This window comes from Centruroides sculpturatus, unplaced genomic scaffold (assembly GCF_000671375.1).
Source record: "Centruroides sculpturatus isolate CEXI.00-Female unplaced genomic scaffold, Cexi_2.0 scaffold183, whole genome shotgun sequence".
Lineage (NCBI taxonomy): Eukaryota > Metazoa > Arthropoda > Arachnida > Scorpiones > Buthidae > Centruroides > Centruroides sculpturatus.
The window spans coordinates 435,535-459,642 of record NW_019384387.1 but is presented as its reverse complement, the minus strand read 5'-3'; the positions used below and the strand labels follow the sequence as shown (position 1 = coordinate 459,642).

Sequence of the window (24,108 nt, the reverse complement as noted above, 5' to 3'; positions counted from 1 at the left end):
AATGGAAGAGAAATCTGTAAAGTGTCAGAAGCATTTTAAAATAAGAGAAGCTCCATGCTTTAGAGAACAATTCTGAATCTAATTTTCTAGTTTATGTAATGAGTAAAATGACCTTTAAGATTTTGTATTGAAAATATAGAAATAAGGTTATATTAACTGGCGAAAGAAGTAATTTTAGTTGAATGTGTTACAGCTGAAGTACTCTTTTAACAGGGATCGATAGTGAATAATGTAAACGACCTTTTACAGATTCATGTGATTGTAAATGCAGCATGTGATAATTTCAGGAATCTTTGCTTTTAACTTTCAACTCTACATTCTTACTCGTATTTTATTATATAAAACCCCATAATAAATGTATAAAGCTCACTTTTTACTATATTTAATAACATTTTTAACGCTCATTTTTGGTGAAACAAGTGTAGAAAATTAGTTTTTATGACTAGATGCAACGTAATACCTTTTTTTTTGTTACTGTAGAGGTATGCTAGTAAATTATTTTACTAGCGTAAATAAGAATAAATAATTGCTATATCAAAAAATCGTTATTACAACGTTGAATATATATATATTTTGTATAATAATCTATAAAGGGGGAGGAGTTGAGTTTAAAATGGGATGTTGTAAATACAGTAAACTTACAAATAAATTTTTATTGCGGTAGAAGCGTAGAATACGTATTTTTAGGTTAAGGATATATAAAGTGTAATAATAAAGTGTATTAGAAACACCTATTAAATTATTTTCTCGCTACTTTAGAGGCATAAAAAGTACGTATTATTATTACATAGAGCGGATTTTTATGATTACAAGTGATACTATAAACATACGAAAATAATTTTTATTATAAAATAAGCGATAGTAAATAAAATTTTTGTTGGTATAGATGCAGAAAAATGTTCATTTTTAACGCCAGATATTTTTTTAGAGGGTTAAAGAATGTATTTTTAATTATTAACAAGTATAGAATTTAGTGTAAAAGTTTTAAAAATAAATTTTTAAATCGATCTTGGAATTGTTTAAGCGCATTAATTGTTTAGTATATGGCGATGCGGATCTTCTACTACGTTATAAAATATAGAAAATGCGAATATATAAAAAGGATAGTTTTATTTTCCTGTTATTTTTTTTCGATAAAATGCAATTCTCTTTTGTTATATATCGCATTTGCCAGGAAAGAAGACATTTTTTTTCCCTAAAAAATACTCTCTGAAAATGAGGTGCGTCTTATATGTCGATATAAAATATATATACGGGGGGTGCAAAAGTAGGTATACAATTTTTATTATGGAAAAAAACCTTTAGAGAAAAACGTAAAAAACATTCGTATGCGTAAATCACAAATAAGGAATACAACAAAATAAAAGACTAAAAAAAATAATTAATAATGAACTCTTCACTAAACATCTGCATTTCTCAGATTCACAACCATGGGCGTTAGCAGAAAATTTTCTGGGGTGAGACAAATCTTGGAGACAGTTACATCAATAAATTTTATTTATTTAATTAATTTTTGAGGTTTTCTTTTAAGAGACAGGAAATTTTAAGTCAGATAAAGCATCCCATGGTTGAGGAAACAAGGTTCCATATATCAATCACTTTTACGATTATAATTTGGGGTATTTTTTACTCGATCCCCCAGGAAGGACAAGTGCCCCGTTTGCATCCCTCTGACGACGCCCACGTTCACAACTGTTTACCTACTTTTTCAAACCTTTCTGTGTATTATTTTTATTTAGGAGATTTATAGTTACTGTTGTGTGTATTTGAATATTTTTAAATAATAATAATTATTATTATTTTAAAATATTCATGTACAAACAATAATATTTTAAATACAGTACATTTTTTTTTGTATGTAAAATGAATTTGTACGTTAAAAATGAAGTGGAAAAAGTGTTTTACTCTAACAAGACGTGTAAAAAGTAAATTTTAGTTGAAGCTCAGTCGTATTCTTTATATTATTGTGAAGGCACAAAAATACAGTTTTAATACTTAAAACTTCTTATGATTTCCTATTTTATACATTTCTTAAGTGTTTTTTTTTTTCTTCCTTTAAATAAGCGTACAAAGTATTTAACTGGCTGAGGTTATGTCGCTACGGATCGGTATAATGTAAATTTTTGTTACTATAGCGGTATATTAAGCCAACTTTAGAGAAGTTTGTTGAAAGTTGCCGTCACGACCTTCTTGATGATGATGACTAAGTTATGTGGGTAGTTTTTAAGTATCGAATATTTCACGTTTTGGGCGCGGCTAGAAGCGAATATATAGATAATTTCCCGTACTCACTCATTTTACAGATAACCTCTGTTATCTTCTGAATTAGTAGAGCGAGTTTTATCGATTCGTACAAATCTGGATAATCCGAAATCGTTTTCGATGCGGTTTACAAGATACAAACTTCATGCTGATGAACGTTAATGACGTGTCATGCGGTGAAGCCCGCCTTAAGGTCGTTTATGCGCTTATGAATCATTGATTTACAAGCCGTTCAATGCTAATTTTTCGGGCTTTTGTATGTTAATACATTAAAAAAAAATCGTTGTGTATTAATTGATTTAAATATATACTAGTTTTTTTTAATATTTAGACTTTTTTTAGAATAGAAAAGACTTAAAGTGTTTTTTTAGTATAAAAAAATATAAATGCTGATATAAAGTTTATAATTATTAAGATTTATTTATTTATAACATGTCTTATAGAAGATTATAATGTCATTTATATTGTATAAGAATTGTTTTAATTGACTTAAGATAATTTAGAAGCTATTTATTATATTTACAATCACTTTTTTTAAAATTATAATTCTGTTGATTAGTATCTTATTAGTATTATTGCATCATTTAATTTAAAATTAGATGATTAAATATATCGCAGAGTTTTAATTTTTTTTTCATTGATTTCTAGGGGTGCTTTCTCCATCGTTAGAAGATGTGTACAGAAATCTACTGGTTTAGAATTTGCTGCAAAAATTATTAATACAAAGAAATTATCATCTAGGGGNTCTACAATTTAATTATAGAATAAATAAAACAAGGTATTGTCATTTTGTTAATAACATGCTTAATATACTTTTGTACAGAAAGAAAATTATAAGCTTAATGAAATTATTTTTACAGACTAAATATTTTAAATTAAAGCATCACTAATAAACTATATAATTTCATTTGCTTATTTGGCAAAGTACACATAATAAAGCTACTTTACTTTTTTACTAAACAAGTATTTTTTGGTAAATGTGGTGGTTTTTTTTGAGCAATAAAGGTGTTATACTTGGTTAAATCAGAAAAAATTGATTCTATTAAAGTAAAAAGTTGAATACAAAATCAGAATGCAAAGTATTACATGTTATAGAAAAGGAGTAAATGCATTTATTATAGGCATGGCAACCTTAATTAAGGGGCCATAAGACACTGCTTTGATGTTAGTTTCAGTACAACTTTGTAACATTGGATTTTATATAGGATTGTAATATAAGCAATAAAAGTATGTTTTATTTATTTAAAATTGTAGATAAAAAATTAAAATATATATACTGTATATTATTACTTATTTAATTTTTGTGAGGTTTTTAGAGTTTGAAACATTTTGATCATAGTTTTTAATACTTGGAAAATCTTAATGTTGCAATGCAATTGATTAAACTCATCAATTACAACTAGAAGTTCACAGTATTGCCAAATCTGCTAATTTGTAAAGAAACTTGAATACTATGAAGAACTAATTTTTAAATTTAATTTATCACTTGTGACTTTTGTTCACTGGACACATGGATTTAAATTGGTGATTTGCTTTTCTCTTTATGTTGCAATATGAAACTATGAGCACTAAGTTTTGGCTCTATGGTAGATTTATCACATACTAATGATACACTATTGAAGAGTAATCACACAGAAGTGCGTAGACATAGTGTGTGATAAGTTTACTATAGAGCCAAAATTTAGTGCTCATAGTTTTATAATGTAGATTTAACTTATTATAAATTGTTTATGACATACATGTGTTTAAGAAATTTGATATTATGCAGATATAGAAAGTCATGGAAGGTCACACATTGTTCATGTCTGTCTTATATGTATAGACTACTTAAAAATGGTAAAAATTATTAAATTACACCCTCATTTTTAGCCAATAATTGAACTAATTAACAACTTTCAGTTGTTATGCATTCATTTATATGGTTTTAAAAATATATTTGTATAATTATTACATTCATGTTTTCAAGGCTTACACCTCATCTTCAACCTTGAAAATATATTGAATAAGAAGAAAATAGCCTTCAAAAAGCTAATACATGCAAAAATTATTACCTTGAATTGAAATTACAAAAGAATGAATTAACTGCATTGACATAATTTTAAAACTAAATTTTAAAAATATTTTGAAAATAAATATAAAATCTTTGTCTTTGTTTTAATTTTTGAAAAGAAAAAATATTTTTAATAACTGTTATTAATACAGTATAATGATTGTGAAATAATGATAACACAAAGTAAAAATGAAATATAATGCTGATGAAATGAAACTAATTAATCTTTTTGACATTGTAATAGTTTACAAGCAAGAAAAGTGTGTGATCATGATTGATTACATTTATGAAAACTATTTTTAAAAATATTTAAAAAGCAAATAATATTTATTGTAAATTTATCAACTTTAGTTTGAAATTACACATAATTATAAGAACAGTATGTGACTATTATATCAATAAATTTTTATTTGGTAAAGAATAATTATTATTTCGAACAATACAGTTTGTTATATAAATAAATATACAAAACAAAAAGAAAATTCCAAGTATCTTCAGATTTTCTTAAATACTTTTTCCATTTTCAGAAGACATATGAATAGATTTTATGAACTTTGTTTTTAGAATATAATTTCCAAAATTGAAGATAAATGTTTCAAGGAAGTTTACTTTGATTGTTCAGTTGACACTAATTCAAATACTGTATGTACTTACTCCAGCAGATAGCATTTAATGGAATTACAAATGTTTTTGGCAGCATTGAGAAGACTTTTTCAGGTAAAAAAGCTGTTCTACAGACAGAACAAGGATGAACATATTCAAAAACAGAGAAATATTCCGAACAGAATATGATGCAATCTGTATTGTTTTTTGACATATTTAATTTGTATATCTATACAAATAAAGCAGAATATATTGTGTTTAATTTGATGAGAAGTAAATGGTTTCTTTGTAAATAAAAATAATATGAATCTAAGTTTAAAGGTGATGTCATTTAAAACAAATATTGCCTTCCCAGAAAACAAATACCAATAGGAAAAAAAAATTAAAAATCATAAAAACATAAAACAAGATAAACAAATCATCTCCAAAACAATAGCATGCTTATACAAAGATTTGTATTTTTCCCATTTTAAAAACAAATTCTGAATATATTAGCTAACTAATTAAAACTTTTATAAATTAGTTGCTATTTAAATTTTATTTTTTAATAAATAAATAAATTTATTACATTTATTTTGTTAAATATTAAAAATTTTAAAAACTTGCTAGTACCAGTTCATATATGTATTATTTATTTTACCATTTGATTAAAAGGTTATTACTAGTATAGATATCTGCTATATGAAGAATTTTATTTTATTTATAAAATTATAAATAAAAGATTTCTTTAAAATTTTTGGAATGTTTCAACTGGTAATGCCATAAAAAATTTATCTGAAAAAGTGCTAATGTTGTTGTCGCTTGATTTTTGATGCAATGTCTATACCACTCACAAAGTCAAAAAAATTGATAAGTTCTGATAAAAGAAGAAACTTCGAAAACTGTGATTTTTTTGAGAGAGTATGTGAAAATATAAAATGACAAAAATTGATTTCTTTTTTTTCTAAAGTTAAGAAATCAAATTTAAAAATAAAAATAAATGTCAAATGGAAGTAAAAGTAACAAAATCTAGAATAGTTTATTCTTTTAGAAAAATGTTTTAAATCTTAAAATTAAAGTTTAAGGTAGTAATTTTGATTTGTTTTCTTTAGATTTGTGATGTTTTGGTTTGGTTAAAAAACACTTTAATTAAAAGTGTTTTTATTATTTATATATTTTAACTAATCAGCTTTGTGGTATTTATATGAGCTTACTTTTCATAAAGAAATTTACATAAGATAAAAGTAATTTTTTTTAAAATAATAATTACTATATTTCTGTGACATAGCTTATATGTGAAATTTTGTCTAAGAGTTAATGAATTATATTTTAAATAAATTCAGTTTATTTAATAACTTCTTAACTGTAATTTATAATTATATCATTGTTTATATTTGTGTAGAGCAGAAAATTAGTTTCTTAATATAGTTTAAGCTGTTTACTTTCTTATCTACTTTTCCATATTTATGGATGAAATTTTTATAATTTTGTAAAATGTTAATAGTTGTGCAGGTTGTCCCCAGAGAAATGTATTCAGGTGTGGTGTATGTTGCATCATATCTTTTGTGTAGAGTTTGATATTTTCTATTCNTATATATATATATATATACTGTAATTTAATTAAATTTTATATCAGGAATTCTTAAATTTATGTATAAATATTTTAAAGCAAGAATTAAAAGCATTAATTTAATTTGAAGATTATTATATGTTTGTATATTAATTTATAGTTAAATTCAATAAAATTATATTAGTTTATAACTTCATAAGAGATATAATCTATAAATTTGATGTTGTTCAATTAATTATACTTTTACAAGCTCAAAATCTTTCATTTAGTGACATTTTCTCATTTTCCTAATAATTTAAAGAGGTTGAAATTTAGGATTCCATTCTGAAAACATAAACTAAATGAATTGTTGGGATTAATAGCAGACTTCTACATTAAAATAGTTAAATTATGCATAAATTTACTTGAGAATTAAACTTGTTATTAAATATAAGTTTCATAGAATATGGTAAAAATTCAAGATAACAACATTTTGAATGTTTTTTGTTGTATGACTGGAAGAATTAATTAATTTAGAGCAGTAAAAGTTTTAGTTTCAAGTTAATTACATTGCTTAACTGGAGTTAGCTTTATTCAGTAAATTCCCATAGGGTTGCTACCTTCTAAATAGTATAAAGTTGCTACTAATTTACAAGCGTGATTTACATTAATCAGAACTGTTGCAGTTTCCCTTCTGTACTATTGCATAATGCTAAGTTAATGTATGATAGATCTATTGAATTTATGATACTGCTAACTAAATTTTGGTTGATAGAAATTGAGGATAGCTCTAATTAGATTTATATCTAGAGATTTTTTTTAATGCAGGGAGAAAATTTTAACTCCTATTTAATGGAAGAGAAATCTGTAAAGTGTCAGAAGCATTTTAAAATAAGAGAAGCTCCATGCTTTAGAGAACAATTCTGAATCTAATTTTCTAGTTTATGTAATGAGTAAAATGACCTTTAAGATTTTGTATTGAAAATATAGAAATAAGGTTATATTAACTGGCGAAAGAAGTAATTTTAGTTGAATGTGTTACAGCTGAAGTACTCTTTTAACAGGGATCGATAGTGAATAATGTAAACGACCTTTTACAGATTCATGTGATTGTAAATGCAGCATGTGATAATTTCAGGAATCTTTGCTTTTAACTTTCAACTCTACATTCTTACTCGTATTTTATTATATAAAACCCCATAATAAATGTATAAAGCTCACTTTTTACTATATTTAATAACATTTTTAACGCTCATTTTTGGTGAAACAAGTGTAGAAAATTAGTTTTTATGACTAGATGCAACGTAATACCTTTTTTTTTGTTACTGTAGAGGTATGCTAGTAAATTATTTTACTAGCGTAAATAAGAATAAATAATTGCTATATCAAAAAATCGTTATTACAACGTTGAATATATATATATTTTGTATAATAATCTATAAAGGGGGAGGAGTTGAGTTTAAAATGGGATGTTGTAAATACAGTAAACTTACAAATAAATTTTTATTGCGGTAGAAGCGTAGAATACGTATTTTTAGGTTAAGGATATATAAAGTGTAATAATAAAGTGTATTAGAAACACCTATTAAATTATTTTCTCGCTACTTTAGAGGCATAAAAAGTACGTATTATTATTACATAGAGCGGATTTTTATGATTACAAGTGATACTATAAACATACGAAAATAATTTTTATTATAAAATAAGCGATAGTAAATAAAATTTTTGTTGGTATAGATGCAGAAAAATGTTCATTTTTAACGCCAGATATTTTTTTAGAGGGTTAAAGAATGTATTTTTAATTATTAACAAGTATAGAATTTAGTGTAAAAGTTTTAAAAATAAATTTTTAAATCGATCTTGGAATTGTTTAAGCGCATTAATTGTTTAGTATATGGCGATGCGGATCTTCTACTACGTTATAAAATATAGAAAATGCGAATATATAAAAAGGATAGTTTTATTTTCCTGTTATTTTTTTTCGATAAAATGCAATTCTCTTTTGTTATATATCGCATTTGCCAGGAAAGAAGACATTTTTTTTCCCTAAAAAATACTCTCTGAAAATGAGGTGCGTCTTATATGTCGATATAAAATATATATACGGGGGGTGCAAAAGTAGGTATACAATTTTTATTATGGAAAAAAACCTTTAGAGAAAAACGTAAAAAACATTCGTATGCGTAAATCACAAATAAGGAATACAACAAAATAAAAGACTAAAAAAAATAATTAATAATGAACTCTTCACTAAACATCTGCATTTCTCAGATTCACAACCATGGGCGTTAGCAGAAAATTTTCTGGGGTGAGACAAATCTTGGAGACAGTTACATCAATAAATTTTATTTATTTAATTAATTTTTGAGGTTTTCTTTTAAGAGACAGGAAATTTTAAGTCAGATAAAGCATCCCATGGTTGAGGAAACAAGGTTCCATATATCAATCACTTTTACGATTATAATTTGGGGTATTTTTTACTCGATCCCCCAGGAAGGACAAGTGCCCCGTTTGCATCCCTCTGACGACGCCCACGTTCACAACTGTTTACCTACTTTTTCAAACCTTTCTGTGTATTATTTTTATTTAGGAGATTTATAGTTACTGTTGTGTGTATTTGAATATTTTTAAATAATAATAATTATTATTATTTTAAAATATTCATGTACAAACAATAATATTTTAAATACAGTACATTTTTTTTTGTATGTAAAATGAATTTGTACGTTAAAAATGAAGTGGAAAAAGTGTTTTACTCTAACAAGACGTGTAAAAAGTAAATTTTAGTTGAAGCTCAGTCGTATTCTTTATATTATTGTGAAGGCACAAAAATACAGTTTTAATACTTAAAACTTCTTATGATTTCCTATTTTATACATTTCTTAAGTGTTTTTTTTTTTCTTCCTTTAAATAAGCGTACAAAGTATTTAACTGGCTGAGGTTATGTCGCTACGGATCGGTATAATGTAAATTTTTGTTACTATAGCGGTATATTAAGCCAACTTTAGAGAAGTTTGTTGAAAGTTGCCGTCACGACCTTCTTGATGATGATGACTAAGTTATGTGGGTAGTTTTTAAGTATCGAATATTTCACGTTTTGGGCGCGGCTAGAAGCGAATATATAGATAATTTCCCGTACTCACTCATTTTACAGATAACCTCTGTTATCTTCTGAATTAGTAGAGCGAGTTTTATCGATTCGTACAAATCTGGATAATCCGAAATCGTTTTCGATGCGGTTTACAAGATACAAACTTCATGCTGATGAACGTTAATGACGTGTCATGCGGTGAAGCCCGCCTTAAGGTCGTTTATGCGCTTATGAATCATTGATTTACAAGCCGTTCAATGCTAATTTTTCGGGCTTTTGTATGTTAATACATTAAAAAAAAATCGTTGTGTATTAATTGATTTAAATATATACTAGTTTTTTTTAATATTTAGACTTTTTTTAGAATAGAAAAGACTTAAAGTGTTTTTTTAGTATAAAAAAATATAAATGCTGATATATAGTTTATAATTATTAAGATTTATTTATTTATAACATGTCTTATAGAAGATTATAATGTCATTTATATTGTATAAGAATTGTTTTAATTGACTTAAGATAATTTAGAAGCTATTTATTATATTTACAATCACTTTTTTTAAAATTATAATTCTGTTGATTAGTATCTTATTAGTATTATTGCATCATTTAATTTAAAATTAGATGATTAAATATATTGCAGAGTTTTAATTTTTTTCGTTGTTTTCTAGGGGTGCTTTCTCCATCGTTAGAAGATGTGTACAGAAATCTACTGGTTTAGAATTTGCTGCAAAAATTATTAATACAAAGAAATTATCATCTAGGGGTCAGTAATTTCTTAATTTTAATTTTTATTTATTTGATATAAATCTGCCTTTGTAGTTTTTAGTAATTTCAAACATTATTTTAATTATATTACTTTAATTGTTATTAAAATGATATATTATTTGGTTTATTCTTTGAATATCAATCTTTAAAAAAAGATATTTCTTTAATTTTTATATATTTCTTATTTATGTACGGCATTAAAATTAAAAATTATTATGAAGTGAAGAATTTAAATAAAAATTAATTAGCTTGTACTTAAAAGTACAATATGTAAAAATAAATTAAATTAAAAAAAATTTATAATGTTACTGTTTGAGTTTATAATTAGATGCATAAGTTAAATATATTTAAGAATAATTTTATAAAATTGCTGATAACAGCAAAAATTCTTTTATTGAAAATAGGAGAAAGTAGCTTAAATAATTGCAAACCAAACTGCTTTCTTCAAAGTTATATTTAAATAATGGTCAGCCATCTTATTTTGCATATTTTAAAATTAAGAAATTAGATTTGAGTGAAACTTTGAGTTAGAAATGAAGAGTTATCTACATAAAAATTTCAATGATTGAATATATTAATGTACTGTATATGTAGTCAAAAATGTAAACTAGTCTGAAATGCATCAGAAATAATGCCAGTTATTTGGTGCAATTCTTATTTAAGAGATAATTTGGGATGTGTTGTAATTAATAGATTTAAATGCTGGGAAGTGGGATAAAAAAAGAATTGATCATTAGTGATAAGTCACTGATTTTCTTTCTCTCTCCTTTTTTTTTTTAATTGTCATTGGATCATTGAAAGGTTCATCAATTGCCTCTTATGTGTAACAATTACCCTACTACAACTGGTAGTCTTTTGGTGAGACCAATTGAACTGAAGAATAGAAACTCTTAATGAGAGTCACTTGTACGGTATATAAAAAAGATTGAACGAATCTAGTAAAAATTTTGGAATTTTTTTGTTTGTCTAACTATTTAACATATGTTTCCTTTGTGTAAATGAATAATGAGCAGTTCCATTAGAGAATGTTCTCTATTAACTTTCATCAAATTTTCTGAATTAACTCTTTAATTACTTCAGTTTTAATGCAATTGTGACTTCCAAAACTGAACTCTCACTAATTAATTTGAAAGAGTCTGATATAACAGAAGTGCTGTCTTTAATTTTTCTTCTTCAGCTTGTTTCGCTTTATTAGGTTTACTGATGACTTTTCTCAATTTATCTGATTTGTAGTCACATCTTTCCTCAACCTCTATTTCTCTGTGTCCGCTTCAACTATATCCATCTACCTTATCCTCGGTCTTTTTTCTACTCTGGTACTTCACTTTCCTCCAATCTCTGTGTTCATGACTTGCCTTCCAAGATAACTTTCATTCCTTCTCATGACCATTGTAGCCTTCTTTCTTGTATTTCGTTGGAAATATCAATTACTTTAACTGTACTTCAAATATACTTATTTCTTATTTGATCAGCTTTTATTACCTCTACATCCATCTAATCATCTTCGTTTCTGCTACTTGTATTCTTAAGTTAGTCTCCTTTAGTGTAAAGATCTGTTGTGTGCAATTAGCCATAATCTATGATACAACTGTCTTTACACTTTCCCCTTCATCGTTACTGGTATAATTGTCTTTAATAATAATAACTATTTTTTCTTTCTGAACAGGTGTGAATGTTTTATAGTTAGTGGTGCAGATACTGAATTGATATAGGAAAATTGTTTTTTATTTTTCTCTACCTGATGTTGAATTATTAAGGAGAAAGGTGTTTTGTTTTCGCTACCAGGACAATTTCTTTATCAGATATTTATTCACTTCTTATTCTCTTTACTTTTGTTTCCAGGATTTTATTATTAATTTTTACAGTTTAAACAACATGTGTTTAGTTAATTTTGTTTTTAATTAAAGTTTTATTTTATTTTTATCATTAACATTAATTATAAAAAAATATACCAGTAGATTTTCAGTAGACTAAACGATACAAAAAATTTTTTAAAATTATATATTTAATTTTTTTTTCTATATATTTATGTAAAATGTTTGATTTTTTTTAATGTTTATTAAATATTCTAGTTAAGTTTGATAAGGAATAATTAAGATTTTAAGCCAATTACTGAGATAAATTTTAACATAATTTTTTTCCTAATTATTCAAAGAAATTAACCATTTTTTTTTTAAAACATACAGTAAAAAATTATTCACAATTAAAGAGATTAGTATGGCTAATTATATAATATATTTCCTTTATTTTCTGTATGGTAACAACATACTTTTGTGTACAATACATAAATATTTTGGAAATAACAATTAGATTTTCAGATTTATGCTAAGTCTATATGAATGAATTTTACACAGAAAAAAATTCCTTTTAGTTTTTATTTTAATTATAAAATTTATCGGATTATATTCCTTTTAATCATAAAAATTGTACCTTTTTTTTCTCTTTTTAATGTAAGAAAGTTTAAAATTAGATAGAATAATCTCCCTCTTTCTTTTTCTTATTTAAAATCTGAAACATTTTATTCCTGGATGACTTAGAATATTAATGGAATTTTTTATTTTTTTCTTTCACTTTTTCTTTTTGAATAACAATAATAAAGATAACAATTTATTGGCATTTCAACCAAGAAAAATTGTTGTAAAATTTCATATTTTTTTTTCTTGTTACACAATGTAATCAAAAGGTTAAGTTGCTCTGCAATTGGTCTGTTTAGATAACAAAAACGGGCCAACGGAACGGAACTACTACTATTTCGAAATTGCACTCATCAGATAAGTAACGATAGCTTTACAACTAAAAAGGTGGAGGAAATTTATCCCCCTTATGCTGATCCCCCTTTACCGAAAGAGTTGAATAGCCAGGAGGAACAGCCAACTTTGTATTTTGGTTCTGCTGCTGCTCGTTATTCTAGACGTTTGTCTTTCTTCCTGTTCGTCAACCTGTCGCCTGGGCTATCATTCTTCTTCCGACACCTTTTATCTATTCAAGAATGCTTTTACACTAACCGATTTTAATTAAAAAACTTATTTAAACCTATATATATAAAGGCGGTATCCGTCTACTTACGCTAACAATCTCGTAACTCAAAAAGTAATTTATTAATCGATCTGATTTTTGTACGAATCGTTTACTGATGATTTTTTGTGGAATTCCAGGTGAAGATTTTTATATATAATTGCCCGATATTAATTAGGAGGAGAAAAAAAAATTGTCTACTCGAAGGACGTCGTTTTGTCGCGTGACGTCATTTATGAGGAATCTGAGCTTGAATTGCTGTTTAAAGAAAGATTACTTGTTTAATTCTCGCATTTATTAATTCCTTTTCCTGTTTAATAAATTGCCTACGAGTAAATCCAACTTTATTAAGTTTCCACTTTATTTTTTCTTATGATATTCGATGTTTATGATTCGCTTTTTATTCCATTTCGTAGAAGAGACGTAGGGGATGTAGTAATAGTGCTTCTCTTGAGAGGTTGACAATTATACTCTCACACACAAATATATATATATATAATGCACATCTATCTGTGCAAGAAATGAAGATATTTCTACATTAAAGTCACGTCTGGTAGAAATGATCGATTCGGAAATGAGTTCCTTTCATATCTGAATGGAATCTTATATAGGTTTCTAATTTAATAAATTTTATGAAGTTTTAATGAAAAGCCATCTTACAATTCCGTTCCGGTTGTATAGTTATTTGATAATTTAATTGATGAAAGTAATTATTTTCTAGAGTTACAACACTAAATTCGCATTGATGTTTTCGTTGATGAAGCTAAAAGGGGTTAAAAATGGCTTCGTAAGAATAAACTGATAAAATTTTAATAATTTATAACACTAAAATTAGCTTTGTTTATTAATTTTATATGCAAATCAAGAATTTCTTAATAGTTAATTCAATTAAAATCTTCGTAATCAGCAGTCTTAAATTGTTGAATGGCCTGAAGTGCATACTGTTTTTGTTAGTTTAAATCACTTTAATGAGTTGTTTGGCTTATACTGTCATTTGCTAAGTGGGGACAACAAGTTAAATAATATATTTTTTAAAAATAAATAATATATCTAACGAAAATATAAACTTATCAGATCAAAAATTCCTTTCTTTCTACCAGCTCAGAGTGAAAAATCACTTTTATTTTGAGATTATACACTTCTGTGATTCTTCATAGTTGGGTAAAAAAACAGCGTGAGATAATTTGTACAATATATTGATGAAATTTAAGCTGATGTTTAAAGAATCTTACTTCACAAAGTGATGAAAATGGTTGAGCAATGGAGAAAATGACCTTGAACACAAAACACCATCTTAAATTCACTCCCGGGTCCCCATTACACTCCCTCTCCGTGGGAGGGTAATGGGGACCTGAGGTTTAAATTTTATATTAAAGTAAAGGAAGTAAATACTGTATAAGGACTCTAATTCGTCGAGGTCAACTGTAATTTGCTCCTTTCGGATGTCCCCGTTCACATATATTTCTTAATTTTCTTATTTTATTTCTTATTGTCATACGTATTAATGTAAATAGACGATAGTTAATTTATTAATTAATTAGAAAAATAAATTTTGATTGTTGTATTTTCTAAAAATGTGTCTTGTAGATTTTGGTAAAAGCATAAGTTATCTAGAAGGTATTAGCTAGATAAGAGAATTAAATAGTTTAGAAAATATAATTCGTTAAAAATTAAGTCATTTTTAATAATGAGTTGTGACATTATACTTTAACACGTTTGAAAATAATAGATTAAAAAAATTTCTCGAATTCAATGAGGACGGAACGAAATTTTATGTACATCAATCTTCCATTAAAAGAAAGCTAAAAGCTAAAAAATCAGATTTAATTAAATCGTTCTTCTACCATACAATCCATTAATCTGCATTACTAATGGCTTGTTTTTGGGTCTGTTACACGTCATAAAAAAATTGATTTATCGAACGGTGTATTCGCTTCCTTATGGATGCGGAAATTCATCTGCTGAGTTATCTATCAAGGTAACAGAGGATGGAGTGATGAGGATCGAAGTACTTGGCTTAATTCCAACTCCCTTCAGATACATATTAAACTATCATTTCTTGAATGCGATGCTGTTGCTTTGTTTCCAGCGAATTACAAATTAAAATTCGAATTTATTTGAATTATTTTATACCGGATAATCGAATTTTGACGCTTTGCTTCTCCGGTTTTACGTCAGAAAATGGGGTTTTAAGGAGTAATTTATTAATTAAATATACCTCTTTTCCTTTCTGTAAACAATATAATTGTTTATGTATCAAATATCATTATTATATAGGGTACTTAATGCTTAATTTTTACTTTTCTGGCTGTTATGTATAACAGAGGGATCGGTCAAAAAATCACCTCCCAATTTTTACATTTTTTGGCTTTTCAAGGCCTTGAAAGCTCGAGATCCATAGATACCAAAAAAAAAATCTCGAGCTTTTTTATGTATGTAGGGATGTTAGTGTGTGTGGTAGGGCACATTTTTTTTTCACCCACTTTGAAGCTTAATAATTCCTGTCTTTTGTCGAAAATTTTTGAAATTTTGCAGGGAGGGTTTGTGTATTAGGTGTCAATGCTATTAAATTTTGGTGGCTAAAGGTCGAGAGGTGGGTGAGATAGAGGAGTGTCGTGAGTCGTATCTCGAGTGGGGTCAGATTTAACGAAGATTTTATTCGTTATCATCATTTACAATTTAAAAAAAAATAAATTTCGTCTTTACTTTCAAAATTAGGCTTTTTACAATTTCATAATATATAAAAAAAGAAGTTTATATTATGAAACTTAAAACCACTTCAAGTATTGTAGTCAGTCTCCTTTCGCAATATGGAGAATGGGACTACGGTGCTTCCGTGGGCATCTTTGAAATATTTTTCTTTTGTGAATTAGTTATCGTTCTCATTTTCTGTTTAAATATTTATTAAATCTTTATGTAAATAACACGCAAAACGAAATTCGATACAGAATATGCCCGTCTGCCGACGATAAAATGGGAATTTTTTCAAATTTGAAGTGATGTGTAGCACCTGTTGGGAGAGTCGAAGCCGAGCAGATGTTTGAAAGATTTACATCCCGGTTGGGAATAGTAGAACAGTTTATTCCTATTCTGTTTGTTGGGTCGGCCACATATATTCCTGCTATTCGTGGCAGTTAAATCGTTCCGGATTGTATATCAGGATGCTAAAAATGAAAAGGATCGCGCATTTATTCAATATATATATACATTTTTCTGTTTATCTTTTGCTCTTACTACACGAAGAACACGCCTTAAATATATACCATTTATTATATATACTGAATATCCGATGATTATTAAAATCAAATTTTGATTAAGAACTGAGGGCATTATATCGAGATTTGATTTGATATATGAAACGCCATAATAAACTCATATAGTGGGAAAGTTTCTGAATTTTTTTCCCTACTTAAATTAGAAAGAAAAATGTAACTCTCTTGAAAAAATTTCGAATTTTGTAGTAGTTATTTTTATAGGAAATTGATGCAGAATAACTCTGCAAAGTGTATTTGTGTGTGTTCTTAAAAATTGATGTTATATCAGACGTGCAAACGTTGATAACTTATTTTTTTATACAGAAATTGTACCAGTTCTCAAGCTTTATTTTTTATTTTTTAGATTTCCAGAAGTTAGAACGTGAAGCTAGAATTTGTCGCAAACTTAACCATCCTAACATTGGTAAGTGACCTTTATAGTTTTTATTTTTAACTTAAAAATTCGATCCATTTTCTTCACACAAAAACGAATTTTATCCCATCTGCTTGTCGTTAGATTTACAATATGAGTTATACTTTATTTTTAAAAATATTTTCCCTTTTTCTTTGCAAGAAATCACAGAAAGTAACGGAAGAATTTTATCGATTAAATAACATTCTAAAAGATTTAATACACTGAATGAATTATTTAACTTGTTTTCGACCACTGAAAAAAAGGAGATAAAACGTTATTTAACTATCTTCCTGTTAGGTGTGTGTGTTTAAGGACGTTTTTCAATTGTGAACAGTGATAAAGAGACGCTTCACACGCCCACAGGATGTCGCGATTCCTTTACTTCTTTCTACTTTTAATGGTTACGTATAGGTCCTGTACATGTTGCAATAGGAGAAACGTGTATAGAATAAGTCACCTCATATCTCAGCATTTATTCTTGGATTTTTGGGAGTATCAGTTCTTGTATAAAACAGTGAAACTTAGGGGTATGGAATAGATAAACGTCTATAGGTCTTGCATGTTGATTCTACATAGATTATACGTTTGAGTGGGTTTTAGTGTTAATATGTTATAACCAATGCTTTAGCTAGCTTTGTATCACGTGTCTTTGTTTGGTTCCTTCAAACGAAGAGATGTCCACTGCACGTACTGTATGTGATTAATTGTACTATACATATAAGGATTTACACACATAATACACTTACTGCAGACCGAATAATCTAAAATAGTCTCTTCCAGCAGATGTATGCTTCTCCACTCATACAGTGGTGTCCTACTCTCTCTATATCGTCAGTGTTGCCTTTACAGTCTGTTTCATTTGAAGGAACCAAATATATTTAATTGATAATTGCGTATAGAATAAGTAGACCATCCTAGAATCCTTAATATCGATCCTTTTTACGTTAAAAACCCTTTAAAGTTGATGAAATGTTAGGATAACTTACAAGCAAGCAAGCTTCTATAAACTCCTAACAGAAGCCTATTGGAAAGGGCGGATTTTTGTGAAGATTCTTCTGTAAATCGGATTGAATTTAATATTGAGTGATGATTTATACGTGAAAATATCTGTTTAATACTTAGAACTTTGAGAGATGGATTATAACTGTAGTAACGCTTCTGCCCTGGATCTTTTCTTGCGTAAAGATCAGTAACAATTCGTATGAAAGCCTAAGGATCGCGTATGGAATAAATAATGACGAAACAGATTTGTTGCAATGTGAAAAGATCCATAAAGAAGGCCTTTCACACGAGAAAGTGGAGGAATCGAGAACAGAATAAGTAACGACGTAGATTCATACGTCCTTAGCTTCCTCCCACGCCCTTTACTATGTACACAAGTTGTTCAAAAGACTCGAAAGATCTTTAAGGTGTGTTGCTTGTTGGCATGGTAACGATTGATTGGATAATTGAACTCTTGGATTCGTTTAAAAGTCGTTTCGATATAACGATCCCATTTGGAAACCTTGAAACTTTCGTACGATAGATGGGGGAAAACACGCACAGACACAAACCGTTTGCTGACGTGACATTTCTTCAGGACATACAACAGATCGTTCGATTTCTCCGAGATATCACTTGGCTTAAACTTATCTGTTGCAACATTACTTGGTAATGAGAATGTGATGGGCGGGAAAAGTCGTTTCCATAAGCTAGAAAATGAGAATAGTAATTCGAGGAGGGGGCATTAATGCATTATTGATGGGGTATTATGTCTTCTCTGATGTAACGTCGTTGAAGAGGTGGAAAATTTTTGCTTTTTTTTCCACAAATATATATATACATATATTTTTTCGGTTACGTTCGATGCCACTCGATTGTGATTTGGTGGGATGCATATTCCAAGGTTTGCGAGTGTGTGTGTTGTCGTCATAGCAACCGACGGTATTCGTAAATGGAAGCTGTCAGCTTCTCTTCCGACATTCAGTTTTTTTTCTTCACCATAAATAAAATCGTATAGCCACCTTTTCATTATCATTATTCCCCCTCTTTTTACATTATTTTATGCGTAAGGAAGCAGGAAACTTGAATGTTTAGTCAATAGATTTGTTGTAAAAATTAGGAAGAATTAATTTTATCGATTTTCTTCGCGTATCTTTTTACGCAATTCAAGAAAGAAAAAAAAAAACTATTTAGGAAATGAGGCGTACGTTTTCTATTCAGAAAATAGATTTATATATAGGCCTATATAAAAGAGATAATCGATCGATTTAAAATGCATTTAAACTCGATTGTTTGGGGAGGGGTTTAAAAAGTTCTTAAAGCTTGCGCCATTTGGTGTAGAACTAATCGCTCGCTCCTTCGACGAGTAGGGGGTGTTTTAACGGGATCAAGCCGGGCTACTGTTTGTTTAATATTAAACTCATCGTAGTCTATGTTTGCTAGATCCTCTTCATCTTTTCTGATCGATCCCATCTACGTTGCTATGGTAACTATAGTGGTATTTTAGCATTCGAATTCTTAGTTTTGCAACACGTATTTTTTTTCGCAGTTTTCCCGTCTTTATAACATCGTTAACAAGAAATTTTTTTTTGTCCATTCTATGCAATTACATCGATCTAAACACGAAAGAGGAGTAAGGCATTTTAGATTCGATACGTCGTCAAATCTTATCGACGTTGTTTGTGAACGGTGCAGCTGATAGAACATTACTCGTGTACATGCTTTAATTTTATACAATTCTCATTCTTAAATGGCCTTTTTTTTTTAAACCCCTCTCCCCCCTATATTTTCTCCTTTCTGCAGATGCTAGGTAATAAGATTTTTCATAGTGTCGTAACGAAAAACGTTACCTAATTAAAGATACACGCAGTAGAAAAGTAGTTTCCCTTGTCGAGACGAAAGAATAATAGGGATGCTGCCAATAATAATTTGTGTAAATAGGATTTCTTTGTTAAGAAATTAGTCGAATAATTGTGTTTTTCTAAACAAAAACACTGACAGATGTTGAAGATAGCCGAGTGTAACTATTTGGGATGGAAAAAGTAAAGTACTTAACGCTAAACAGGAAGACAAATTTGGAATCAAGGCTGGCAGTGAAATAGCAAGATCATGCCAGAACATATTGGAGGAGACAGTAAAACTGTTATGTCTACTTAAGTTTCTGATGGAGTAAAACTTTTACTTTTGTCCTCCTTCTTTTTTTTCTTTTATTGCTCATTTTTCTACATTTCAAATAAAAATCCTAACAACGTTTTTTCTATATTATATCGAGGTTTATGTTACGTGCAACAAAGCGTAACTTCGTACAGTGTGAAAGGACTCTACTAAAAGTTTTTCTTGTTTATACTAAATTTCGTATCGAAGCGGTTTTATATCGATCAAACCTTTCTTTCCTTCTCATAATATTATTTTTACTGAGAATAATTGTTTTAATAGCTTTAAAAAGAAATAAAATAATTTGAATAGTTTCCTCTAGATCGTGCAGTGAAGCAGACTTTGCATAACTCATTGGAGGATATTGTTATAAAATATCCTTTCCTTACTGTAAAGAATCATCGTGAAGTGAAGGAAATGTCAATAAATTATGGAAGATTTCTTCATAAAGTAATTCTAATGACATTTAACAGTTACAGATAGATCTTATCGTAGAGGAGAGCTTAATATTTAACTCTAAGATCGTATAATCAGCAGAATTTCAGAAGGATCAATAGAGATTTAATGGTTTAAACAGAATCATATCTAGAGAGGATCCTTTGTAGTTTTATAGAAGTATATCTTTATAAAGAGGACTTTAAAAATGTTCTAGAAGAATTATAAATATAAACAGATTTTTCTGTCTTATTTTATCCTAATGATTGATGGGAAATTATTAATTTACAAGAAGATTCTGAGATAAATTTAATAGTTTGTAACATGCTAAAGGATAGTATCCTGCATTTAAACGGAATGTTTTCATATTTTACTCAAAGATCTTTTGTAAAATCTTCCATATTCTGCATAAGAAGTTAAAGTAATGCGCTCGTGTTTATGAGTTATTTTATAAAACGTATGGTTTATATCCTTTTATATGGATCCTATATCAACTTTTCTATATATAATAAAAAATACTCCGCTGCAAAGCGTGCAATTTGAATATTTTAATGCTAGAACTTTCAAAATACACACAAAAAAAGGTAATTTTTAATCCTTGAAAGATAAGACATCTTACGAATTTCCTTATCTTATTGAAACTCCTTTATAGAAGAGAAAATCTCGTATATTATATCGTGTGTTGCGAACAATAAAAAAATATTTTTTATTTTTTTTTTATTTTTCCTATTCTGTTGCAGCTGTAGCTGACATAATCCTGTAGTATGATCAACAGCAAAGTACAGATGTGTATAGAAAGAAGTGCTGATTCATAAAAGTTTTATTTCGTAAGAAATAAGATTTTATCTATTCGATATTTTTCTTCTCCTCATCTTTAAGACCACTATTAGATTTTTCTTGTATTTTTTTTTTTTTCCTGGAAGGTTTTTATAGCTTTCGATTTTTTTTTTTAAAGTTATGGCTTAAGATGGTGACTTTATTTGCATTTTTAAGCTTCTAAACCTCACTGAGAGTGTGTATTGCGTATTTAATTGGGTGTTTCGTGACCTTATTTCGTTACAAGAACAGTATTAATGACGTACATACATCATCAGACACGCGATTTCATCTCTTCTGGATGGATTCAATATCGTGGCTAGAAACGTAGGAAAGTGTTTGTTCTATGCAGGGATTTTTTGGGGATTTTAAATCGCAACTTAATTTAAATAGGGATATTTCTGCGATATTAACTTACTTTTTACTAGTTTGTCCAGTCTAATCTTCCTCACTTCTATCGAATTTTATTATTATTTTAACAACATTCAACTCAAGCAGCTTAGTTTCTATTTAAAATTTAATAAACTTCTGGGTTATTTTAGTAAGAAGTTTGACGTTTATTCATTTTTACATACAAAAATCGCATTAGAGTATGATTTCCTATAAAGGTGGGCTTTATAGTGACATGCGAATTGTGATTTATTCCCATCTTTCTATTGTTCTAAAGATGCATTCTTACTCCGGAAGACACGATGTAAATGGTCGAAATCGCTAAAGTTACTTGAGAAAAACAAAGAACAAGCTCTGTTACTTCAAAAAGATGCATTTTAGTAAGTTTAAAATGGCAAAATCCACCGATAATATCGAAAAACATGACTTCTAGATCGAAATGTTGCGTGATTTAATACTTAGTTAGAAAATTCTCTTTAAAAAAGATTTTTTCAAAGTTAAAAGAAGAGATGTTACGCTCCAGAATGTGATAAAATTATTTGAAAAAAAAGGTACTTTTAACTGCAATTGTTTAAAAATTTACCAAAAAAATACGTTTTAAGTATAGAAATTATCTTAAAAAAACAAGTAGTTGGTGAAAGTATCCGTAAAAATAAATTTTAACTACAGAAATTGATGGAATTTATTAAAAGAAACAAGAAAATTGGTTAAAAAAATTACACGAGAAACATATTTTTGTGCTTAAAGTAATTGATGAAATTCTGTAAAAATGTTATTTTAAAACACACTAACTCATTTTAACTATAGAAATCGTTGAAATTAATTGAAAAAAAAAAGAAGACATTCGAAACCACAGAAATTGATAAAATTACTTGGGGGAGGAAGAAGAAGAAAACAGTAAATGAAAAAATCGATGATGATATGTGAAACAGCTATTTTAACTTCATCAATTTCTCTAGTTAAAAATATCTTCTTTTTTGAACTGCAATTACGAAATTACGTGAAAAAAGATATTTTAACTGCATAAATTAGTGAAATTATTTGAAAACAAAAAGTATTTTAAGCACAGAAAACTGTCGTTTAAACGAGAATATTTGCTTTTTATCTCCAGGACTTAATTTAAAACTTTGATTTTATGGGATTATTTTACTGAAAATCAATGGATTCAATTGAAAATTATAATCATTTTTTATTATAATTTATAATATTTTTTCTTGTATAGAGAATATTTCTTCTTAAACTCTGCTTAAAATTGATTGAGTACAGTCAATTTGGTTTTTTTAATAGGAATTCTATTCATATTTTTTCCAAGGTTATAGATTCGAACTTGCTTTTGAACTATACTACGAGTTCTTTTTTTATGTAAAATTTTTTAGTTTTTATCTTGATCTAGGAATAGAAATGATTCTTCTTTTTCTATGATGACAATAGTCTCTTCTTTCTCTCAGTCTGTAGAGAATTCCTATTGAATCTACGAGTTTCTCGCCTCTAGTAAGAGGTTTTTCAGTTGGGAAAATACAATAAAAGTACCAATTTCATATAGAATATGTTAGAAATGCGAATCCTTGATCGATTTTTTTCGCTCTAGAAGCATTAGAAGTGCCGTTAGCAGGGAGAAGTAATGGATCAGACACGTACAACAAATCAACTGGAAGCAAAGGCGTGCTGCGGTCAAGAGTAAAAGATACTCGCAATTTTACTCCCTATATACTGTTCAGGTTCGGTTTTTTACACGTTTAACCCCTCCCTAGCAAGAGAAGCATCTAAGAATGCTACTTTTCAACAAGAAATTAAATGGGTTTACGCCTACAATTTGGCACGTTTTACTTCACGTAGCTGGGTAAGAGTTGAGTTAAGGCGTGATATTCGGTGTTTTTAAGCTTCTACACGGTTTTATTGAACAGATTTCGTATATAAGACTCGCATATAGTAGAAAAAAAAGGGCTGAAGATCCGCTTTGATTGTTTAGAGAAATCCCTCAATAAATCCATAAAGGTAATTACTGTTAAGGTCGTGAGATGACAGCCAAAATTACGGATGTGTTCTCTGTTAATATGTCTGTCGATTAGTGAAAGGAAGGTAGAATTGGGACCTTTATTGAATCTTCCTGCCAATATCCTATAGTTAAGGTTAGAGTTTGGATTAAAATTTAAGGGTTATTCCCTTCTCCCTTTCGTCCTAGATTGATTTATATGTTGCAATAATATTTAGGAAACGAGTTAAGAATGATTTATGGGACGTCTTTTAGTATCTTAAGTTAGAAATGTCGATGATTGCTATATTGAACTCGACTTAGAATATGCATATATATATATATAGTGGAATTTGTAAGCATTAAAAATATTCAAG

General features: G+C 28.0%; 1 protein-coding gene across 1 annotated transcript in view; it reads left to right on the top strand.

Annotated features, from left to right (window-relative positions):
• Nucleotides 1–10,191: 10,191 nt before the first annotated feature.
• Nucleotides 10,192–24,108, top strand: part of LOC111618104 (calcium/calmodulin-dependent protein kinase type II delta chain-like) — a gene marked incomplete at its 5' end in the record, with an annotated part of 158,040 nt that continues 144,123 nt past the window's right edge. The window contains 2 exons of the mRNA XM_023359551.1: nucleotides 10,192–10,297; nucleotides 16,933–16,992. Of these exons, the coding sequence (XP_023215319.1) occupies nucleotides 10,192–10,297; nucleotides 16,933–16,992 (166 nt within the window). The remainder of the gene's footprint in view (nucleotides 10,298–16,932; nucleotides 16,993–24,108) is intronic.